The 22,131-nt window shown below is 36.4% G+C and overlaps 2 protein-coding genes across 5 annotated transcripts in view; one reads left to right on the forward strand and one right to left on the reverse strand.

The window, feature by feature from the left end:
- Nucleotides 1-22,131, reverse strand: part of LOC114521066 (coiled-coil domain-containing protein 96-like) — a 36,424-nt gene that overhangs the window by 9,882 nt on the left and 4,411 nt on the right. The window lies entirely within an intron of this gene.
- On the forward strand, nucleotides 1,155-20,342 carry LOC114521065. Of its 4 annotated transcripts, XM_028541452.1 has the most exons (16): nucleotides 1,164-1,196; nucleotides 1,417-1,459; nucleotides 6,213-6,381; nucleotides 6,827-6,894; nucleotides 7,560-7,725; nucleotides 7,922-8,014; nucleotides 8,322-8,409; nucleotides 8,559-8,724; nucleotides 8,854-8,932; nucleotides 9,107-9,166; nucleotides 9,651-9,887; nucleotides 11,614-11,724; nucleotides 12,313-16,813; nucleotides 17,040-17,871; nucleotides 18,140-18,189; nucleotides 19,460-20,342. In XM_028541452.1, exons 5-14 carry the CDS (start codon nucleotides 7,689-7,691, stop codon nucleotides 17,761-17,763), a joined length of 6,096 nt encoding a protein of 2,031 aa, XP_028397253.1. In that variant the 5' UTR covers nucleotides 1,164-1,196; nucleotides 1,417-1,459; nucleotides 6,213-6,381; nucleotides 6,827-6,894; nucleotides 7,560-7,688; the 3' UTR covers nucleotides 17,764-17,871; nucleotides 18,140-18,189; nucleotides 19,460-20,342. The 4 variants fall into 4 exon arrangements, with proteins under 4 accessions (XP_028397254.1, XP_028397253.1, XP_028397255.1 ...); XM_028541453.1 differs by lacking the exon at nucleotides 1,417-1,459 and having other exon boundaries at nucleotides 1,155-1,196; XM_028541454.1 differs by lacking the exons at nucleotides 1,164-1,196; nucleotides 1,417-1,459; nucleotides 6,213-6,381; nucleotides 6,827-6,894 and adding an exon at nucleotides 7,065-7,153.

The raw sequence follows: 22,131 nt of genomic DNA on the forward strand, positions 1-22,131 counted from the left end.
TATCTGTCAGTGTGTGTTGGTTTTCTATAAACTTTATGGCCCAAAGTCCCGTTCTCTTTTACATCAAATAAGATATCTAAGAAAGATATAGAGTTATCTTTCTGTATTTCTAATGTGAATTTAATTGAAGGGTGTATACTATTAATGTGATCTAAAAATTTATTCAAATTTTCTAAACCATGCGACCAACTACTTAATGTGTCATCTACATATCTAAACCAGAAACCAGGTTTTAAACATGCTGTAGCTATAGCTTTCTTTTCAAATTCTTCCATGAATAAATTAGCCATAACTGGTGATAAGGGACTACCCATAGGAGCACCATGAGTTTGCTCGTAGTATTTCTCCCGCCACTGAAAACTAGTTGTATTCAGGCACAATTTCAGTAGTTCATATATCTCTCAGGAGAAAGGCTAGTCCTTTTAGAGAGGGTATCATCTGAAAGCAGCCTGTCTTTCGCAATGTTACACGCCTCATCTACTGGTACATTAGTAAATAAACTAACTACGTCGAAACTGACAAGAATTTCATTTTTACCTAATCTAACATCTTGCATATTCGTAACAAATTCTTTAGAATTAACTACATGATGTTCAGTTTGACCAACAACTGGTTTTAAAATTCTAGCAAGATATTTAGCTAAATTATAAGTCGGTGAACCTTGGGATGCAACTATAGGCCTAAGAGGTACACCTGATTTATGTATTTTGGGTAAACCATAAAATTTTGGGCACACACTACATGAAGGTCTCAAATAATCATGAAGGTTTTGAGACAAAATACCTGATTTCCTAAGTTCAGATAGTTTAGAACATACTTTACGTTCAATATTGGCTGTAGGATCACGTTTTAGCTCTTTATATGTTGGAGTTTCAAGAAGAGCATGGATTTTACTTTCGTACTCTGCACGAAACTCTTTCGTACTCTGTATTGTTTATGTTCAGAAGCTCTATATTGAAGACTGGCACGTGCGCCGGAGTTAACGCCAGAACGGCGTCTTGTTTGTTTTAAAAACAGTAGGCAAACAAGGTGGTTCTTGTTGCTGCAAACCCATTTGCAAACCCACATTTTGAAATAAATTCGTCGTCCTCTGTCCTTATAGAGTGAATCTTGGTTTTTCACACCTAAAGTACGTTCAAAATAAATGCCCACATCGCAGAGGTATGAATACGTATGATACAAAGCGAAAGTGAAAGGTAGGATGTTTTTAAAATTGTGTTTCGATTTTAAGCGATTTTCATTGTATTGAAGCAGCAGGTACTGTAGCCTTAATACATTCTTAACTAATTCGTATTCCGTTAGATTACGAGTTGGCAATTTCCGTGAGACAATATTTGTTAAGGACAGAGTTTATCATTTGTAGAAATGCAGTTATAACTACGTAACCAATGATAGTGTTTGAATTAAAATGTTCAGGTCATGATTGAAGAGCCAAGTTAACCATTCATTTTTGCTATTGGTTAGTTGAAGAAATATATAGTACACAGAACCATTTGTCCCATAAACCCATAGGCAGCCCAATTATGTATGCATGTTTATATACTATATATATTTATATATAAGGTTGGCAACTTTACGAGCTCTGACGAAGTATACGATGTAAACAATTGAAAAATATACGCACAAACGCTGATGAAAACTAAAAAAAAATGTTAAAAAACAAAACAATGATAGTTTTCCTCAATTCTCATCAAAAAATTTTGTTCAAATAGAGTGGATAAGTGCGAAAATATAGGCAATTTTTGTGGGTAGCCGCTGCGCATGCGCGGCTAACCACTATGTAGTCGAAAAAGTGTCCGGATCAACACCGCGGAAAAATGTCTGCGCACGCGCCGAAATATCAAAATATTATGGTAAATCTAAATATCAACTTTTGGAACAAAACATGCCCATTGTTTGATAAAATATAAGTTAAGAAAAGGCAAAAATATACAAGACGGCCAGACAGAACATAAACTAAAAGCCTTCTAGCATTTAGAGTATCGAACGAACCGGAATTCACGGTAAATTTTCCTTTTTTTACGGGGTGGCTTTAGAATATTTTTCGAAAACAAAAGTTTAAACCTAAAAGTTAAGAAAACCCGCGGAAAGTTAAGCTTTCTAATCTATTTAAATTGTAAAATACATCTTAATTTTCAATCACTGAGAACACGCAAACGTCTCGTATCTGGCGACATATTTTTTTTTAATAAAACGTGTCTCAATTAAAAGTTCGGAAACTGTCGTTGCTTATTTGATAAACAAAATGTTTGAGACGAAAAATTTGTCAACAGTCACCTTTTACAGGTGTTTTTGTAGGATGCCACTTCTAGGGCTCTCTGGACGTTTTTTCTCTCAGTTTCTATAATGCAGTGTTTATTTATGCCCTCGAAATATGGATTTGAAGACACAAATGAAATCAATCCTTTTTACCGCCATTTTTAGCCTTCGGAAACGTTCGGAACCGCTTTTTAATTATTTTTAATCTCACTTACAGGCAGAGTTGACGCGTGCGCAGACGTTTTTCCGCGGTGTTGTCCGGATCTGGCTGTGTGTGTGGTGCCACATCTTCGGCAATCGACGGATATACGAAAGATAACGAACGCGTTCGTTCTGCTACTTCCGGTAAATTTCGTTGTTTTCGGAGGAGCGAACCGAAGTTTACCGAACTACGTTGATAATACGTTTGTCAAATTTTAAAGCGAAGGTGTTTGAAGGTCAGTACTTTAAAGTTTGTGTATTTTTGTGACATTTGCTATTTTAATCGCTCGTTTTGCTACTGTGGTCGAGGAATTTCGATCACAATCGGATTATTAGAGCGTACATATTCACTTGGAAATTTGTTGTACGGTACATTGCATACTTAAACATGTTGGGACACTTGTGATTTGTCGATACTCAAAACAACTACCATCAAGCAAATGTGCTCGACTAACCGCATTGTTATACGAACACTGGACTGGCCTTTTATATATGGAACTGTTATACGAACACTGGACTGGCCTTTTATATATGGAACATAATGATGATCTTCAAACTCAAACTAGGTAAAAAATGTAATACGCTTTGTAAATAAAAGGTAATAATTTTTGTAAACGTAAATAAGACGTTTTGTATTGTCATAAAAAGTGGCTCAATAATTTAAACTAGTTTCCTAGTTGAATGTTCATAATTCACGTTTCAATATCATCAAACATTTTGGCAAACATTATTAATGATTCAATCACTGTGTGTAACAAATACTCTCGATTTTGTATATACAATAGTCATCATCCAAAATAAATCTTATTCAGAATTGCACCATTTTTGTTGAGGATCATTATGAAAAAGTGAAACATTATTTTCAAGTTGTTAATCAACATTGCAAACCACCTGTACCTTCCTGCTGAATCTATGAAATAATACTGTCATCTCCAGCTATAATGGTGATAAACGTATTTATACCAAAACTTTGGGAAACAGGCCTTATAATCGTACTGGAACAACAACCGATATGCTAGCTGATAATCAAGGGACATCAAAAAGAAATAATTTGAAAACGTCTAAAACCTTTCTCTCTTTCCAAACTAAGCTTTATGTTATCAGACGATTTGTGCCACCATTCTTGAACCTTACTCTCTTTTTTGTTTTCTCCACCTATTCTGTTTTAAAAACTATGCATTTCCTATCTTTTGTAAATTTGCTTTTATATATGTTATTATTCTGTCGCTAAAAATGTATTTAAATTAATACAATAAAAAATATAACATATATTGTGCAATAAAATAGATTTCGTATAACTGAATTCAACTAGCTATCATTTTTGCCATTGCGCATGGCATTAGAAAGTTAAATTATAAGCATTAGTTTATATTTACTCGCCACTATAGCAGTCTGTAGTTTGAATCAAACTTGAAATTTTTTGCCAAACTATAGCTTTATCGCAGCCAATGTTTTGCAAACGTTTTATAGGCTACCCACATGTACGCATTGCGTACCTATTTTTAAAGCATTTGCTGCCAAAATTTCTTGTCTCGATGCGGGATGCCAAAGGTGCCAGTATTCGTCATTTTTTTTAAATACAACACGCAATATGATTGGGCAGAAAAGTATAGAAAAACATTCTGCCCAATCATATTGCGTGTTGTATTTAAAAAAAATGACGAATACTGGCACCCTTGGCATCCCGCATCGAGACAAGAAATTTTGGCAGCAAATGCTTTAAAAATTGCCTATATTTTCGCACTTATCCACTCTATTTGAACAAATATTTTTGATGAGAATTGAGGAAAACTATCATTGTTTTGTTTTTTAACATTTTTTTTTAGTTTTCATCAGCGTTTGTGCGTATATTTTTCAATTGTTTACATCGTATACTTCGTCAGAGCTTGTAAAGTTGCCAACCTTATATATAAATATATATAGTATATAAACATGCATACATAATTGGGCTGCCTATGATAAACCTGACAATACTAAAAGCTGATGAGTTTATCGACTTAGTTAATAATAAGTTGGCGGTGTGTTCGTTCTGTCCTTCTAAACCATTAGCCTGCAAAACAGTTGTAAATAAACATTTGGGTTTGCTTTACCGCCTAACAAATTATGAATATTCTAATAACTATGACAAAAGGCAGACTATGAGGATTGATTTCCTAGTCCTAGCTAGGAGTTATCAGAGGGAAAAATAAGCAGGAAAGGATGCAAAATAATCCTATGTTTGTCAATTAAGTCAGTTTAATCCAACTTTTCTGGAAAATATTTGAATAAATCAGGCAAAATGACGTGATGTTGAAGAGGAAGTCTATACTCATTTATTATTATAGTACTAGCTGTGAGGTACAATTGGATTGAATGATCTCAAATCTCAATCCAGTTTTCCCTAATCCAGAGAGGGAAAGCATGTACATAACACATAATTTTTTTCCATTTTCTTCAAGAAATTTTTATTCACACTGGTTAAGTTTGCAAAATTACAGTTAAATTGCTGATATATTCTCATTGAAATATATGTGTTTGTTTTAATTAGCCAATTAATACATTAAATTGTTAATTAATTGACAGTCCTTACTTGTTCATGTTTTGTTAATGCACATTTGACTGACAAAATGGTCAAATTCATGAATGTCCATGGCATGGAATTTGGAGGAAGTTCTATGAGGATGTTCTCAGCACTACCTTAGCTGAGCTTATAGTATGTCATTTAATTATTTGCATAATTATGAGCTTGCAAGTCATTTTGCAAAGACATAACCTGCTATGAGGGGTCTATGAATTAAATTTTGAACAAATGTCACTACAAAACAAAACTTATAGGGTGACTGCAATAACCGAATAATGCAGCAGAAAAATGGGTGATGTTACTCCACATTTATGACTATTTGAGTACCAAATCAAATGATAGAAATGTTAGATATCAACTTATTTGAGTCATGTCATAATGCAATATATGTTATATAAGCGTTGGTCTGGCTAATTCTCACTAAATTGTTTGCTTGGTTAGAAGTAGTGATCGAAGGCCGGGTTTTTGCTTCTGTGTATTTCCAATTAAATTAATTCTTGGACTTCTAGCTAAAAACAACAGTTGCCTCTATAATAGCCTTTCTGCTGTTTGTAGGTCACCACTTGGGATTATAGATACAGGGGCATTTATATTGTTGGGGCATATTGTTGCTGGTATTTTTAAGATGTATACTAACAACAAGTGCTTATATAGTAATTAGCTACCAATGAATTAATCTTTAAAGCCAGCATTTTTTACTGTATGAGTAAGTTCTCTAAAACCTCTTGTGACAAGTCTGAAAACAACTAAGTTAGTTGCTAAGTCTGGTACAAACATGATCTAACAATATTGCTACAATCTTATTTAGTGAGAACTTATGTTGACAGCTTGTGAACCCACTTGTAACAACTTGTTTGCAGATTTTAATACACAATTTGTGTGTTTCGGTGCACTGCAGTGCATTTTGCATAGTGCACTTTCCCTAGCTAGTCTGCAGGGAAAAATTGTCATAAATTAAGCAAGAATGACAGATGTAGATTTTGTCACTGGTGACCATGAAAAGCACATCACATTGCAGTTTTTACAAATTGGTTCAAAAACAAGCAAACAAAATTTAACACCTATGGGATTTGGTAGAATATTCTCATTCATCATTTGCGTTAAGCAAACAAAAAAATTCAACTCCAGATTTCTAATCATTTGACTGAGCAAATGAAAAAAAATCAACTCTAGATTTCTTATTATTTGACAGAATCATGAAGCATCGAAAAAGGAAAAGGTTTTATATACCTTTGAAGCAACAGCCATTTCTTGTTGGATTTTCCGGTAAAATCAAGTATGATAGTAGATTGAAGCCTCTGCGTAAGACTGGGAGATATAAAAGATGGCTTGAGCTGGAAGAAATTACCCGGCACAAGAAGGTATTAAAGTGTCGGTAAATTCTAATACAATTTACTCTGTAACTCTGTTATAGATACATATATTTTTCGTTATAATCCTTGTTTCTAAGTACCTGAACTTCAACGGAATGGATCTCGTCTTCAATGATCAACAATCATGCGCCGTCTTCAAAGCACGAGAAGAATGCTTCAATAGACCTTTTCTTAATGACGTCAAACGCGGAAAGTCTCATGTCATACGAAGTTTGTTTGGCTCGATAGTTTTGAGGAGCCAATCAAATTTCGCGTGACGTCGGATTTTTTTCAAATGATTTTAGTTCACTGCTTGCTACAGTATTGTAACCATCCCCGAGTCCTAATGCATGGTTATGCCGGTCCAGTTTCTCTTTAAACCGAAAGTCTGAAAGCTTATATGCATGTTTCATCTATCGTTACATTATTCATTTTTTGGTTTGTTTTTTATTAGAAAATATCATTGGAAAATTCTTCAGAAATTAGCAAAGGAACTGGTAATGTTGATCCATTTGCCAACAGGTAGCTATAATAATTACAATTTATTATTGTCGATATTTATCATAGTAGCTATTGGGCAGGAAAAGTTCAATGATATATTTTGCTTTATACGTGCTTTATTAAAATAAATCTAGATGTTCAATCGGCTAAAGGCCCCCCAGGTGAATCGTCATATTACATCGAAATGACCTAGTTGCGTCGGAAAGCGTCGGGATGAATGGATCTCTAATCTGTAGTTTTAGTCCATCTTTTTTGAAATTTCTAAATGTAGCCTTTACAGGTAGCCCATACTAACTACTGTATTTGTTCATACGTGTATATAATTGTGATTTCAATGTCCTTGGTACAGGCTGCGCCCCTCCGTTGCAACGCCATTGCGAGACAAGATGCATAACTAAGTGCAAAATGTAACGGCGTCTTTATTTTCGTGTTGACTTTCACCTGTGAGCATTTCTGTCGTAAAGATATCGCCTTTCTGTCCTCGGGTGCTTTTAATTTCACTATAGGGATATAATTGATAAACACCAAAAGGCTTCGTTAATAAATCATTAGCTTTATAGTTAAGTCTAGTACAAATTTCGGCGGTAAATTTCTGAAAACACTAAAGTGGGTCAATCTTTAGTTCTTCTGTTTTTTGCAATAATTTCTATTAATTTGGAAGACATATATTTGTATTTATTTTATAGTTTGCCGGGAAAATACGAGAGCCAAATTAACGTCAAAGATAAAAATTCTGTTATTCGAACGGTCAAGATTGATTTGTTTTCGAATGGAGAAAACTTGCTAAGGATTCTTGAGGCTCAGTTTGGTTTAGAATGTATTACGGTTACCGTGTTCGTTTTAGAAAAAAAAGGTACTTCCAATGAAATGATTCTTTACGGGTTTTTGTACTCAATTCATAGATTAGATTTTTCAGTTCTTTTCTCAGGGTTTACACAAATCAGGGCCCTCATGGTAATAGTGTACTAATATAATAGAGCAATTGTTTTCATGTCATTATCGATTTATCTCTTTCTACCGCATTATCGTACATTTTATATTTATTGCTAGTTGGACAGGAAAAAATCCTTATTTGATCAAGGCATATTCTATGACACAACAATACGGCTGAATACAAAATTCAAGGAACAAAGGAATATAGGTACAGTCAAAACGTCGTCCCTCATTCTTGGGTTTCATGTAACTTAATTGATTTCATTCGGGGTCGGAGTGAGGTCATCATTCACTATATTATGTGTTAGGTTCGTTCTTGGCACTAAACATGTGCAAATTCATTATTTTCGCTCACTCAAGGTTTATCCCAACCCAAATTATCGATAAGAATGCCTAATGAAACCTGCTTCTTTTACCTAAATATTTTTTTTCCGCAAAGCGTAAAGGTGAAAAACCTCGCGATGGAGCATATTTTGTATAGATGACCTACAGACGTTATTTTTTTGTGCATGAAGGAATGGATGATGTCCAACGACAAGAGCTGGCAATTGAGAACTTTGGAACTGCATTGACCTTAGAAGAAGTAGTTTGTATCAATAAGAGGTAACATAAAGTCCGTAAATAATTGACACCAGTTAATGTACTTGTTGCAATTTAGTTTCAATAATGCATGATAGACCTTTAAATGTACCAATAGTCTTATAAGATGGTGCAATCATCATATTAATTTATATAACTTTTTTCATTTTTAGCGTATTTGAAAGTGGGCAAAGTCAAATATTTGCTCGTGATATGAAATCAAATGCTCGAGCAATAAATGTTGACCTTTCTGCAAATGGAACTGCTTTGATACGAGCTCTATGCGCAGAATTTGGTGACGAAATCCGTGGTTGGGACTTTCGTCATGGTTCAACCAAGGTAGCTATACGGGTTTTCAGATATAATTAATTTTGCGAGTATGCATGTTGTAGATTTTTCTCTACTAATATGTTGGGCCATAAATGCAAATTGCAATATTTCTATTTCGTACGTTTTTCGTATTATCAGATTGATTTTACCTACTCATTATTGGACCAAGGAATTACTCATGGTTCTACTATAGTCTTTAACGGCCAAGTTCTTGGAGGTATATTTTGTGAAATATGAATCACTGTTTACATCTTTACAAATTGTACTATTTAAAGACGAAAGTATTTAAAGACGAAATATACCGTTAAAGTTTGTATTGGAAATTGTTTGTATGGTTATAAATGCACTTAAATGCTTGTATTTTGTGCATGTAAATGCAATTTCACATTAGGAATGGACAATGAAGATTCAAGTCGAGAAAATATGGTTGGGAATTCATCGGAAAATTCAGGTTCTTATGATTTTGTTTTTAAGATTTCTCGCAAAATCTATACATAATGTAAAATATTATTATTATGTCCATATTACTCCGTCGCTGTTGAAAATTCGCCTAGATTTTGTTTTGTTTGTTTTTTTTATTATTTTTCGTCGTCGCAAGTGTGTTTTAGGGCGAGATATTATCTGAAAACTTAAATGCTCATTTGTACCCAGGACTTGACTTGATGCGACGCTCATTGGAGAGCGTATGTGACCGTATTTATCTACGTCAAAATTTTGTCTCGCAAGTATTGTGGTGCACTACTCGAAATCTTTGGCGAATTTTCCGATGCGCTATTTGATTTCGCTTGCACTTGGTTTGGTTGGTTTGGAACGTGCGGCACGCCGAAGTTAACCCCAGAGCAGGCGTCTTGTTAACCTTTTTTTTCGGTAAAGATGAGAGGCTTTTATCTCTCTCGCAGTCTTATATATGATATGATTGCCCTGCCTGTATATAGGAAACTGGAAACCTGAAAGGTGGACCAAGGCTGAAGTAGTCAAATGGATTGACAGTATTTGTGACGAATATGAAATAGAGAAAGAAGAAGTCGTTGATCTTAAAAGATCAAATGGAAAAGGATTAGATTTGCTAAAGAAAGAAGATTGGTTAAGGCGATCACCCACGCAGGGAGATATGTTGTATGAGCTGTGGAAACAATTAAAGACTGAGGGTAGTAATTCACCAAAGCAGCCAGGTATTAATATAAAAGTTCAAACACAATGACTTTACCAGATGACTTTGCCAGATGACTTTACCGGAATTTCAAAGCCCGAGTTATTTTGAAAAACAAAGGCTTTTCCAATTCCCCTCCTTGGTCCATTCCGTTTCCATGCGCAAGTCTTAATTGTTACTACAATCAGTGACATAAATATTGGACCGCTTAGCCTGGAAAGGCAACATTTCCCCTCTCCCCCCCTTTTTCGGGGGAGGGGGGTTACAAGTTAATTTTCTAAGGTCACGTAAAAATGTACTCTTGCTATACAAGTGTCCCAAATTTTAATGTCACTGATTGTAGATACAATGATGGGGGGGGGGGGGGGCTGCTGGTGGTGGAATGTATTCTTGCATGAAGTCATTCTGCCCGTCTGACTTGTTTTGTAGTTCTATTGCGATTTCAAAAGAAATCCGCCGGGCATATTCAATGTGTATGAATATGCACCTTCAGTTGTCGCTAAATATTGCCATAATATCATCATTTAAACTTTCAATTTAGTCAAAACAATTCAATAGTAATATAATTGATTGTTAATTGGGTCTATTAATTTATTGTTAATTAGGCGCTAATTGTTATTCAAGTATATTAATATACTCAGATAAGGCCCAACGAGGCTAGGCGAGGCTTAGCGAATACTATAACTATAATAACCTAACTAGTTATGCCCGCTGCGGATCGGTAGGGATGGAGACGGCAGCACGGCGAAGCGAACGAGCTCGGCGAAGCGAACGAGGTTGGCGATGCGAAGGTGCTAAGCACCATTAAATAGTCTTTACTGTCATTTTCAATCATGCGTACGTCCATCAGATGTGGAACCTAAACGGTACCCTCTCCATCCCGTGATCACACTGTCACACAGAATCACAGAAGTGAAAGCCGTGGAAGGAAGACAAGAACAAACACGAAGTAAATAATAGCTACTAACACACACATAGTAAATAATCAGATACATACTGCAGGAGTCTTTTGCAAACCAGAGAAGCTAAACTAAAAAAACAATAAAGGGACACCATCCCCAGACGGTTGGAACGAAGCGATAATAAGCAGATAAACAACAAGGCAAGCCATATAAATACTAAGGCCCGGGGAAAATACCCCCGTGCCAAACACCTGGCTAGGTACCCAAGCGAGGGCCAACTCTTCGATATTAACTTTTTTTACTATACTAATAAATGCATTTTCTGTTTCAAAACAATTTCAAATCTTTTTAAAGGAGATATATTATTGCAATGATACTAAACAAACCCTACTCAACTGTATAAGTATAGACACTTAGCTTATATGAGTCGTAAGAAGAAGCACGATTATTTGGGCGCGGGTGAATATTTATATATTCGTTTTTTCATCTGCTATGCATATTTTTATTATATGAACATGAGTGCTACATAGAGTTTTACGCCACCGAGAAAAATTTATTTAAACACACGTAAATACGATATTTTTTTGTGTTAAAATATCATTTCTCTTCAACACTCGAAATGAATTCCATATTTCCGCGCCAGCTAGCATATAATATTCTCTATGACTATATGTATTTAATTTCTTTTGAAATTGATTGTCTTTACCGTTTGTTAACATGAAGATATGAATATGGGCCTCCATAGTTATCGATGCTAACTTCCTTCGACAAATCATTATTTTTCCCTTTGTTTTTCGGATTTTGTGTTGTTCCAACGAAACTGTATAATTTTTTCCATTTTTCAAGATATAGTCTTTCCTGAGGAGAAGGAAAGAAGTCTGTACTGGAAGAGAAGCCGAGTGGCGCGAAGCAGACTGTACAAAAAGAATCTCATAGTGAAGCGAAAGTCGATGACAGGTAGAATTAGAGTAAAGAGTTGCTTACAGTCCAAATGCGATGAGGCTTATATTACAGTTGATTTCAGAAAACTTTTGACGCTCCAGTTGCCCACTATGTCTGGAAGCTGTCAAGTGGGCGGAGAAGTTGTCGCTTCCGTTTTGTAATTCGCAACGAAGTTCCGAAGCTCAAATCGAACTTTTGAAGGGGCAATTTGAATCGCTTTAAAATGACCACTGTAAAATATCAGGGCAAAGCAATTGAAATATTATTGTTTTCAGTTCTTGCAGTCCGTACATAATTCCCCCCAGTTTTCGGCTCCAATCGATTGTTTTCAATAAAATTGTATTGACTATCTTCTGTCGATTTCTGACATAGATAAACCTGAGTTGTATAAATGAAAGTAATATTTCTTTGCTGCATTGAAATTGCTTTGCCCTGGTATTTTATAGTGGCCATCTGATATCAACTGTAAAGTGTAATGAACTATTTAGCTATACGAGAACTAGGAATTTCAAGTTTGCGAAGAGGGTTTTTAAATCTTTTCATTTTGGCCTTCAGGAGTAATATTGTGATACCACATTAAATTTCTTATTTCTTATTAAATCAGACCAGCAGCCAGTGTAGCCGAGGGTGGTCGTATTCAAATATTTAATACGGAAACAGATCCAGCCAGCTCTAGATCCTCAGCTGTTATGGGCTCAGAAGATCATCCACATTTGTACGAGGAAAAAGAAGAACCCTCATCACCTTCCTCTGAAACGTCTTCCCAGCAAGGCTTCGCGTATCTCGAAACCTTCTCAGCTCAAGTAGACGGAGAATTATTAAGTGTGGGCAGCAAGATAAAGAAAACAAACAGAAGGATTTTTCTTCCTGTAACATCTAGTTTTGACGAAATTAGGAAAAATGTTGTCGCATTTAAGAATAGTTTTGATGGCGATATATTTGTCGGTGTTGAATTTGACGGTGAAGTGTCTCCAAGATCGCTCGTAGAAGGGGATCTTGTGCAATGGAGAGAAAAGATGGCGGCAAAGATTGGTGCAATTCTTCCTGGTGCAGATGACCAGGTATGCTTCTGCAAAAATTTCGATGAGGCAGCTGGGAAAATTGGAAAAGAGTGTTTCATTTCAATCATAAAACTTAATAATTCGCCTGACATCCCGTTGGGAATAATTTGGATTCATGTTCCGCACGGGCAAGAAAAAATATATTTTTCGAAAGCAACAGATGTTCCTGCATTTGTTCGTGTTGGTGCTGAAACAAAGCGAATGAACAATTACAAGGAATTATTTAGTCTTCTGGAATCCCTTAAATATCGTGTAATTAGACCAAGTCGGGATTTTGAGCAAATATACGAGGAAGCCCGGTCAAACATGGCGAGTAAGCATACATACAAATTGTTTAAAACAAAGAAGGCAGAGAGTCACGAGCTTGAATTTAAAATGGTCTTCAGCCAAGATCCTGTAAAGAAGATAGCGGAAGAATACATCTCTAAATATTGTTGTGGTTTTCTCAATTCTCATTCTGGTACAATTTACTTTGGTGTACAAGAGGACGAGGATACGAAAGAGGGACTCGTCGTTGGCATAGTTCTCCCAGATGAGCAACGCAATGAACTTATGAAACGGTCAATCGAAGTCCTTCAGGGATTTTATCCTCCAGTGGATTTCAGCCAAATCTTCTTTAGGTTTACCCCTGTCTTTATTCCTTTTACTTCTGTGTTAAAATATCAAGATGGCGACAATGATGGAAAGGTTGTTCTCCTGCAAGGTCCTGGGGATGAAATTGGCCAAAAGTTGCCTCGTTTTATTAAGAGTAAAGCAGAGAAAAACTCTAATATACGTACCCGAGTTATCCGGATTAACTCCGAAAGTTTTTGTGTCGTGGGGGAAAATTTCTCTGCCTCTGAAAATTTAATAAATAATGTGAAGGATTTTCAAAAGAACTTAAAAAAGTCCTCTCTTAAATCAATCGAGGAAAGTGATTTTCAAGAGATACTCAAGGATTTATGTGTGGTTGAACTCCATGTTGCAAAATCAACGTACCCTGTTCACTTAACGAAACCACTGGATACACAAATATTCGACTCCAATGGAAATTTGATAAGTTTATCTCACGATGAGCTCATACGTCGGTTTGAAATGAAACCAGACTTTAATATCGATAAGTTTTTAAAAGATGTTAATAACTTCGACCCAGCGGGTAACTCGTATATTATGATTTCATCACCGTTCAATTTACCACCTTTAGAACAAGACGTCTTTGGTTTAGTAATACCTAATTGGACTCTTGCAATTGATTTTGATCAAGATCCCAAAGAAGATGGTCATCTTTTTCATTTGTTTGAAAAGCTACACGACGGATATCATAAAGAGCGAGATCGCTGTTTAGTAACGCCCCAGTCAGATAAGCTTGACCTAAATGCAGACCATGGAGTTTGTTGGCTTGCTGCTCGCGGTCACAGAGGTATTGCTGATTCGTTGTCAAAGGAAAGCGAAGGTAAAAATACATGGAATATAACACACAGGAAAATGATTAATACACTTCTTGACGAAGAGCTGACCCGCAACGTGATGCCCAGTAAAATACATGTTGTAATATTTTGGGATAGAGGATGCAAGAGCCTCTCCTACTCCTTAAATCTTCTCCTTGCTGACATACTGAGCATCTGTGATAATACATCCGTGACATTGGTATGTTCTACATCCGAAGCTCACTCGGACATTGATAAGGACATGAAACTTCTGAAAGAAAACTGTACTATTACCAATGAGAGTAATGTTCATATTGCCGCCCCATTGCATGTATTGGCAAAACATCTCGCAGTGAGTTTGCCAGAAACCTTTCGCCCTGAGGATGACTACCAAGTACCAAAGAAGCAATATACCGAAAATACATCATTGGTTACGGTGCCAACGGTGCTTCCTCAACGACTTAGACAGAATATTCATGGTCGTTTGAAAATGATGTACATTAACAAAAGTAGAAACGTAGATGAAAAAAAAATGGATGAAGAAAGAAAAAAATTCTATACTGGTTCGCAAATAAGCATGCTCGGTCTGCGTGGAAGTATTGGAATTGAAAGAGAAAAGCTGAAAGAACTTGATGGGGTGTTCCAAGATTTGAATATTGACAAAAAATCTCGCATTTCATTGATAATAGTCAAAGCGGACCGAGGAGCTGGGACTACTACGATGTGTTTGCAGTTCCTCTATAAACACCACGAGAAAATACCATGTGCCCAGTTAATCGAAATTCACCGCGACCTTTTGAGTTTTATCGAAAAGATCAACCAAATAACCAATCTCCCTCTTCTACTTTTAGTAGACGAAGATGTTGGAAACCTGCAAGACTTCTTGGATTTTAAAAAGGATGCCGAAAATCGTCGAACAGTAAATATAATTTTTTTGTTAGTTGAACCGGTGCAGATAGACAGAAAGCCCGCCAGAGAAGGACGATCAGGGAAGCGTAAGAGACAAAGACGTATTGGTGATAGTTCATTGTATGGCACATCTTGTTGTCGGGAAATCACGCTTAAAAGAGAACTAGAAACGGTCGAATTAGAAAAATTGTCATTCGAACTTTTAAAAATTTGCCCCAATGACGCTAGAGACAAAGTGACAGATTTGAAAAATCGTGCTTTGCTTGATAACAGTCGCCTTTTACGAAGTTTTGCGTATTTTAGCTTAACTGCATTTGGAAAAGAATTTTCTGACTTATCAGATTACGTAAAATTCAGATTGCAAATGGCTACGGACATACAGAAACAACTCTTAGCTTTCCTGTCATTGACCCATCTATTCACAGGACATAAACTTCCAGCGAGTGCGTTAGCGCGTTATCTGAATAAAGACAAAGTTAGTATGAAGTCAGAATTCCAAAACGTTTATCTCCAAGAAATGCTAAGCCCACCAGCACAAGAGACAGATTCACGGCGAATTTCGTTCCTAGAGGTTGCGAGTGAGATTTTGAATCAGCTCGCAGAAGAAAATGAAGGTGAAGAAAACATACAGGGCAATTATTGGTTATACATCAAAGACATTGCTGTAGAAATGGCAAGCAAAGTTCTCAGCGTCAACATTGGTGCATCCAAAATCGATCGTTTAACAAGGAAACTTTTTATCATCAGTGAATATGAAAGCGAAAAATTCTCGTCCTTAATCCGAAGTATGCGCTATAAAGGTAATGCTGATATCGCTCGTGATACACTAGTAGAGTTAGTTAAAGTCTTTCGGAAACATCTTTCTTTCCGAGCTCATTTACTCGCCCACTTGGGAAAGTACTATATGATTGAGTACTCGGATTTTCAAAATGCGAAATCGCGTATTGAAGAAGCCGTAAAAGATGTACCAAATGACGCCCTGCTTCATCACATTCATGGGGATATTATACGCCGTTACATTGATAACTTGAAGAGTGAAGAGACTGTAAATATGCAAAAAATTGTGCAGCTTGCTATTGAAAGTAGCAGCTGTTTTCAGGAGGTTCGTGAACGGAGACCACAGATGAGCTACGGCTACGTATCCGATGCGCTTGTTCAAATTACTGTTATGCAGGCGTGCATTAAATCTGCGAGAAGCGATAAAGATTATGGATTCGTTGAATATTTGATTGAAATGATTGAACGTGTGAAAAGCTCTGGTAAACTAGGTGAACAAGAAAAATATTTACTAGTGTTAATTACCAGCGCACACGAATACCTTAATGAAAGTAGCAATGAATATGAGCATAAGGATATACTAAGAAAAAAATTCAATGAATGCATTCCGAAAATAACGGAGCTCAAGACTTTATGTGAGAAATTGGAAGCTGAGAGAAAGAATTTTTCTGGGCAAAAGGCGTGGATCGACGAAGTTAGCAATAGAACAAACAGCTTATTTTTGCAGCTCGAAATCGAAAACAACAAAGATATGACTCAAGACGATTTTGAGTTGCGCATCAAGGAAATCGAAGAACGTGCATTTGACGAAGGCTCCATGAAATATTGGTTTAGATATGTTAGAAAAATACGAATAGTGCCATCACTTCCCAATGTCGAAAAAAGAGTAAAGCGATGGATTGCACAAACAAAGAAGATGAATATAATATCACCGCATGCAGAATTTTACAAGTAAGTACAAGCGACTGAATGTCGTGCTAAAATGTCACTTTTTGAGAGAAATCAGTGAAGATCCGAACATTCTTCGCTGGTCTACCGTATGTTTATTGCGAAAATGGTAAGGAATAATTTCCGTAAGGATTTTTTCAGTTTAACTCGAATAAGGGTTGTTTCTCTTCTCGCAAATTTTTATTCCTGAAAATATGGTTTTAATTTGTATGTTTGCTGCCCTTTTTAGTTATGTTGTAGCAGTTTTGATCGCTCTTAAGGATCCTAACGATGACCAAAAAATGCAAAGAGCTGCTGAGCTGGTCAAGAAACAGCAGCGAAACAAAAGTGCAGGAGATTCTCGAAAAATACATAATACGTTAGAATGGTTGTGTCCGAAGCAAGGTTCGCATGTTAACTCTATCGACAGTTTGCTCCTTAGTGATGACCTCCTTAAAGATAGCTGGGTTAAAGGAAAAGAAATACCTCTTAAGGAAAGATTGGAGAGCTGTCTTAGGAAAAAAAATGTTTCCAGGTGGGACGGGGTTGTGGAAAAAATCAAAAACGACTGGCATGGTACTATCAAGTTTCGTGGGCATATCGATGTTTATTTTTTACCACAGAGTATTCGCTCGTCAAAGCCAGCAATCGGTGATACCGTATCGTTTCATTTATCTTTCGACTGGCATGGACCACGTGCCTGGTCAGTTGAGCGGGTCGCCGATAGAAATGCTTACAAAAAGACATCATATTTGTCTGATTCAGGCACAGAAGGTAGCGATGACGAAAAGGATGGCCAGGCCACAGGATATAATGCCCCTCGTCCACTTTACTTCACCAACTTAGAGGACAATGACAGCGAGGAAAATACCTGGAGTCATTATGTTGATAAACAGATGATAGGCACGGTTACAGCAATGAAAGAGGAAGGGTATGGTTTTATTTCTCATCCCGACGTGGAAGATCACCTATAAATTTCTTCACCTATAAATATGATCAGCCGATTGACGATCTTAAAGTTCCTTGTACATTTCGACGACAATAAAAACAAGCTACGCGCTGTTAATGTTCATGTTGCAGAGGTGGGTCTGTCATTTAAATTATTAATGAAATAATACTATTACACTATGCAACTTTCATTGCAACCTGGAATGCAATTCTATACCCTTATTGACAAATACGAACATTTCGTGCCATCTGTTAACGTTTACCTAGCATTTCGAACTCTCTTTACAAAGTAACATCCCTCAAAATTATATATAATTTAATTGCAAGTTGCAAAGAAAATTGCATAGTGTAACAGCGCCTTAAATTAAAGTGTAGTCATTTTATGAATGTCACTTTTTGCAGGAATCAGAGATTGATCTGCGAATTATGAGCTATGCAAGACAATTGGACAGGTACAACATGCTCAGTTTATTTACCGTTTCTGGAATGATTATACGAATCATCAGATTCATGTTGATTTGACACTACGAGAACGACGCCAAATTCCTTGTCTCCAGCGGTTATATAGTTAGCATATTTTTAGGTTTCTAGCCTTTTATTAGATGATGCTCCCTACTGGCTACACCTTTTCCAGGTCGAAATCAGTATCCAACTGAAAATCAAAACAGTTAAGTGAATTTCAGATATTGCAGTTGTAATCCAGAAAACGTTAGAATGAAGTTCAGATAGTTACCATCAAGTTCAGATAGAAGCATTTAAATTTCAAACAGTGCAAATCAGTTTCATACAGATGAATTTCAAACAAAATTGTTAAATATGCAGATATTCCAAAATGACAATAAGAAATCTCTCGATAGATGTTAGACTTTTACAAAGTTTATTAAAATGTGCGCTGCCAATGCAGAAATTATAAAGCGTCACAAAGCAAAACAACGTTGAAAAATAATGCCGCGTGGTCAATATTCGCGAATTGCAATGCAGATATAGAGCAAGAATTAATTTAATTGTAAGACAGGGGCCAATTGTTATCCTGGTTAACTCTGGATTAACTTCGAGTGAACTAGGATTTAACTCCGCGAAATGTAGTTAAAGAGTTTTTGTACAACCGGTCCCTGGCCAATAACGATAGAAATTGGCGCGACCTAGCGAATTTTGCGAAATGTGGGTAATTTCTAAAACATGCATGGAGTCCCCAATGTTGTGAGCAGAAAGCTGTAAGCCGCTGTAAGCTACCTTTAAATATTTTTATCTCATATTTTGTTGATTTGTTTTAAATCTCTGGGAATTGAAATTCAAAAAAGTGTTTAATTTCTTCTTTTATCACCCCTGCATGTGCAACATTGCCATTTTGTTTTTGCTATACTCACCGTATGTAAATGATCTGATATCTTATAACGTTTAAATCTCTGATTATCATTTGCACATTGTTGAAATCCCTTTGGACGATTAATTCAAAACATCTGAAATTTGCATGACCGATCCGATTATCATTTATAAATGTCGGAATTCCCTTCGGACATTTCTGAATGTCTTATAAATATCTTAAAAATATCTGAAATACGCATGACAAATCTGATTAACAGTTAGCGCTATCTAAATATCATTTCGATATTTCTGATTTCAAACTGGAAAAGGTGTTGTGAGAGTTTAGAATAATGTCAAAATTCTGTCGACTTGGAATTGAGCATTTTTTTCAACGGCATGTTTTTGTAACAACTATAGAGACGCCGAAGGGACAAACAGAAATAACTGGGGCCATGTTGCAGAGCGTGAGCAATCCAACTTTATAAGAAACCCCTCGCGAGCAGGATTAGATTCCTTCAATCCAGGTTACCAAACGGGGAAAATTTCGAGGTTTTTTGATGATCGTGGTTATGGATTTATTTATGCAGATAATTTTGAAGATCGTGTCTTTTTCCATCGAGATCAATTAATGCCAGACGTGGTGCCACAAGCTGGCACCCGCGTTATATTCTACTTATCCACAAATAAAGAAGGATATATAGCCAGAAGTATTAGTAGACTCTTGTAATTTGTATCATTTAATATATTTGTCCAAAGAAGCAAACAGCTTTCTTTATTACATGCATGAAAAGAAAACCTTAAATCTAAATCTAAAACTTGTAATCTATATCACTCAAGGTATATAATATAGTCCAAAGTTGAAAACAATAAAAGCCCATAGAAAATCTCAATAAGCCTTGTTCATTTATAAGCTAATTACATAATTATAATGTTTAATTACATGTTTTATTACATAATTACAAGTCACACAACAGTCCTTTTCACTTTTTCAGATTGAATCTTTAACACGAAGTGTTACATCGAGCTAACTTAAGCGATTGTCCGAAAAAATGCCTGCTTAATGCAGCAGATTATTAAGTAATGTTTGTACTGAATGACAGAAATATTAGATAGCGACTCATTTGTGTCATTTTATGATATGGCGAAGGGTTGCGAATGCATGCATGTGCTATTTTGAGAAGCAATCGCAGAACACTTGTGAGATGATTATGAATTCGTCATTTGCATGGAACATTGTGAAAACCGCAAGTGTCCATCATGCCAAAAAATGTACGCAATTTCCGAGTAACATTTCGAGAAGACCTTGGCAATCCGTACGTAAAACCACGGTTGGTCGTGCTGTGGTTGTCAATTTTTGTTGTTGATTCCACGTGGTCATCATGCAAGGTAAAGCCCCATAAAGACGAGCGAGATTTCTAAATTTCAAGGTTTTTTGCAACGTTTGCTCGTGTGCACGTCAACAATGAGCTCCTTGACAATGAGCCTTGTTAAAAAGCTTGTCATGGTAGCTTTTCAACAAGAAAATGTTTTCGTGTGTATGGCCGTCAAGGAAAAATTGGAATTACGAAGTGAGAAACTGCGCAACTGTTCTTGGAGAAAATTGAGCGGCTTTCTTTGTAATTTAAATGAAGTAACCCTCGAGATTATTAAAGAATGCAGACACACTTGTCCAGGAAAAAATGTCAATTGTTTCGCGAGCATTCGAGGGAATAAAACTGGACACTCGCCGTACACTCGAGAAACTTGGAAAGTGAACTCGTCAAGAAACTTGCTCGTCTGTCTATCCTAACGCTACCATCCGGAAGGTTAACAGTTTTAGGGAAATGAATAACAGCTGAATTTAATGATCACGATAGACTGATAGTACTGAAAGTTAAAGCAATAAATTAACGCAATAATAACATGTTCCACGAGAGTGTAAACAGGTTGCAAAGCCATCCCGAACGGAGTCCGGGTGAACATGGCCCATGCATGCTTTTATACAAACATTTTTGTGATTTGAACCTTATATGCAAGAAAACTATCTATATATAACTATTTAAGCAAAATATAACGAAATATTGATGTTTACATGCAATCCTTTTAAAAATATACCTGTCAGTTAATGCCCGAATTCTACCAGAATTCAGTGCCATGCAGTGGGGAGAAAATAAGCTATAGCTATATTTCTTTTTGAAATAAATGTAATATTAACACTATATCTAAATGTTATATAATGCTTAATTCGAACATGTCAAAAAGGCAATTGCAAAGCAAAACGTAGCACCTCACAGTAATTATATGAAAAATTTCCCCAACATTTTTAGCGATCTTCTTTGTAAATTTCGACTGAATTGATATAAAGAAATGAAAAGTCGAGAACAAAATCTGGATCTGCTCGTTCTACTGCTTTATATAATTATACCAACGTAATTTTTTCATTTTTGGAGGCAATTACATAGTCATAGACATATATAAACTATATATATGTGTGTGCATGTATAGGTTATCACATGCATGAGGGGCGAGGTGATATCAGTTTTATCGCTTGAGGGACGATATCATAAATGTCACGAGTGAGCGCAGTTTTATCACATACTTCTTTTTCTTCTATAAAGCAATCGACTGAAACAAATGTCGAACTGCTCAATGCAGCGGGACAAAAAGCGATATCAGTGACAAAAAGCTATATCAGTGACAAAAAGCGATATCAGTGACAAAAAGCGATATCAGTGACAAAAAGCGATATCAGTGAAAAAAAGCGATATCAGTGACAAAAAGCGATATCAGTGACGATATCGTTTTTATGCCACGAGTAGGCCATGCAGTAGGCGTGTAGGCCATGCAGTAGGCGTGTAGGCCATGCAGTAGGCGAGTAGACCATGCAGTAGGCGAGTAGGCCATGCAGTAGGTGAGTAGGCCATGCAGTAGGCGTGTAGGCCATGCAGTAGGCGTGTAGGCCATGCAGTAGGCGAGTAGACCATGCAGTAGGTGAGTAGGCCATGCAGTAGGCGTGTAGGCCATGCAGTAGGCGAATAGACCATGCAGTAGACGTTTGTTGATGCCTGACTAAATAAAAACCAGTCATCTATACGTTAATTTAAGCGAAG

The sequence above is a fragment of the Dendronephthya gigantea genome, unplaced genomic scaffold (genome assembly GCF_004324835.1).
Source record: "Dendronephthya gigantea isolate DGI-Jeju-01 unplaced genomic scaffold, DenGig_1.0 000019F, whole genome shotgun sequence".
NCBI lineage: Eukaryota > Metazoa > Cnidaria > Anthozoa > Malacalcyonacea > Nephtheidae > Dendronephthya > Dendronephthya gigantea.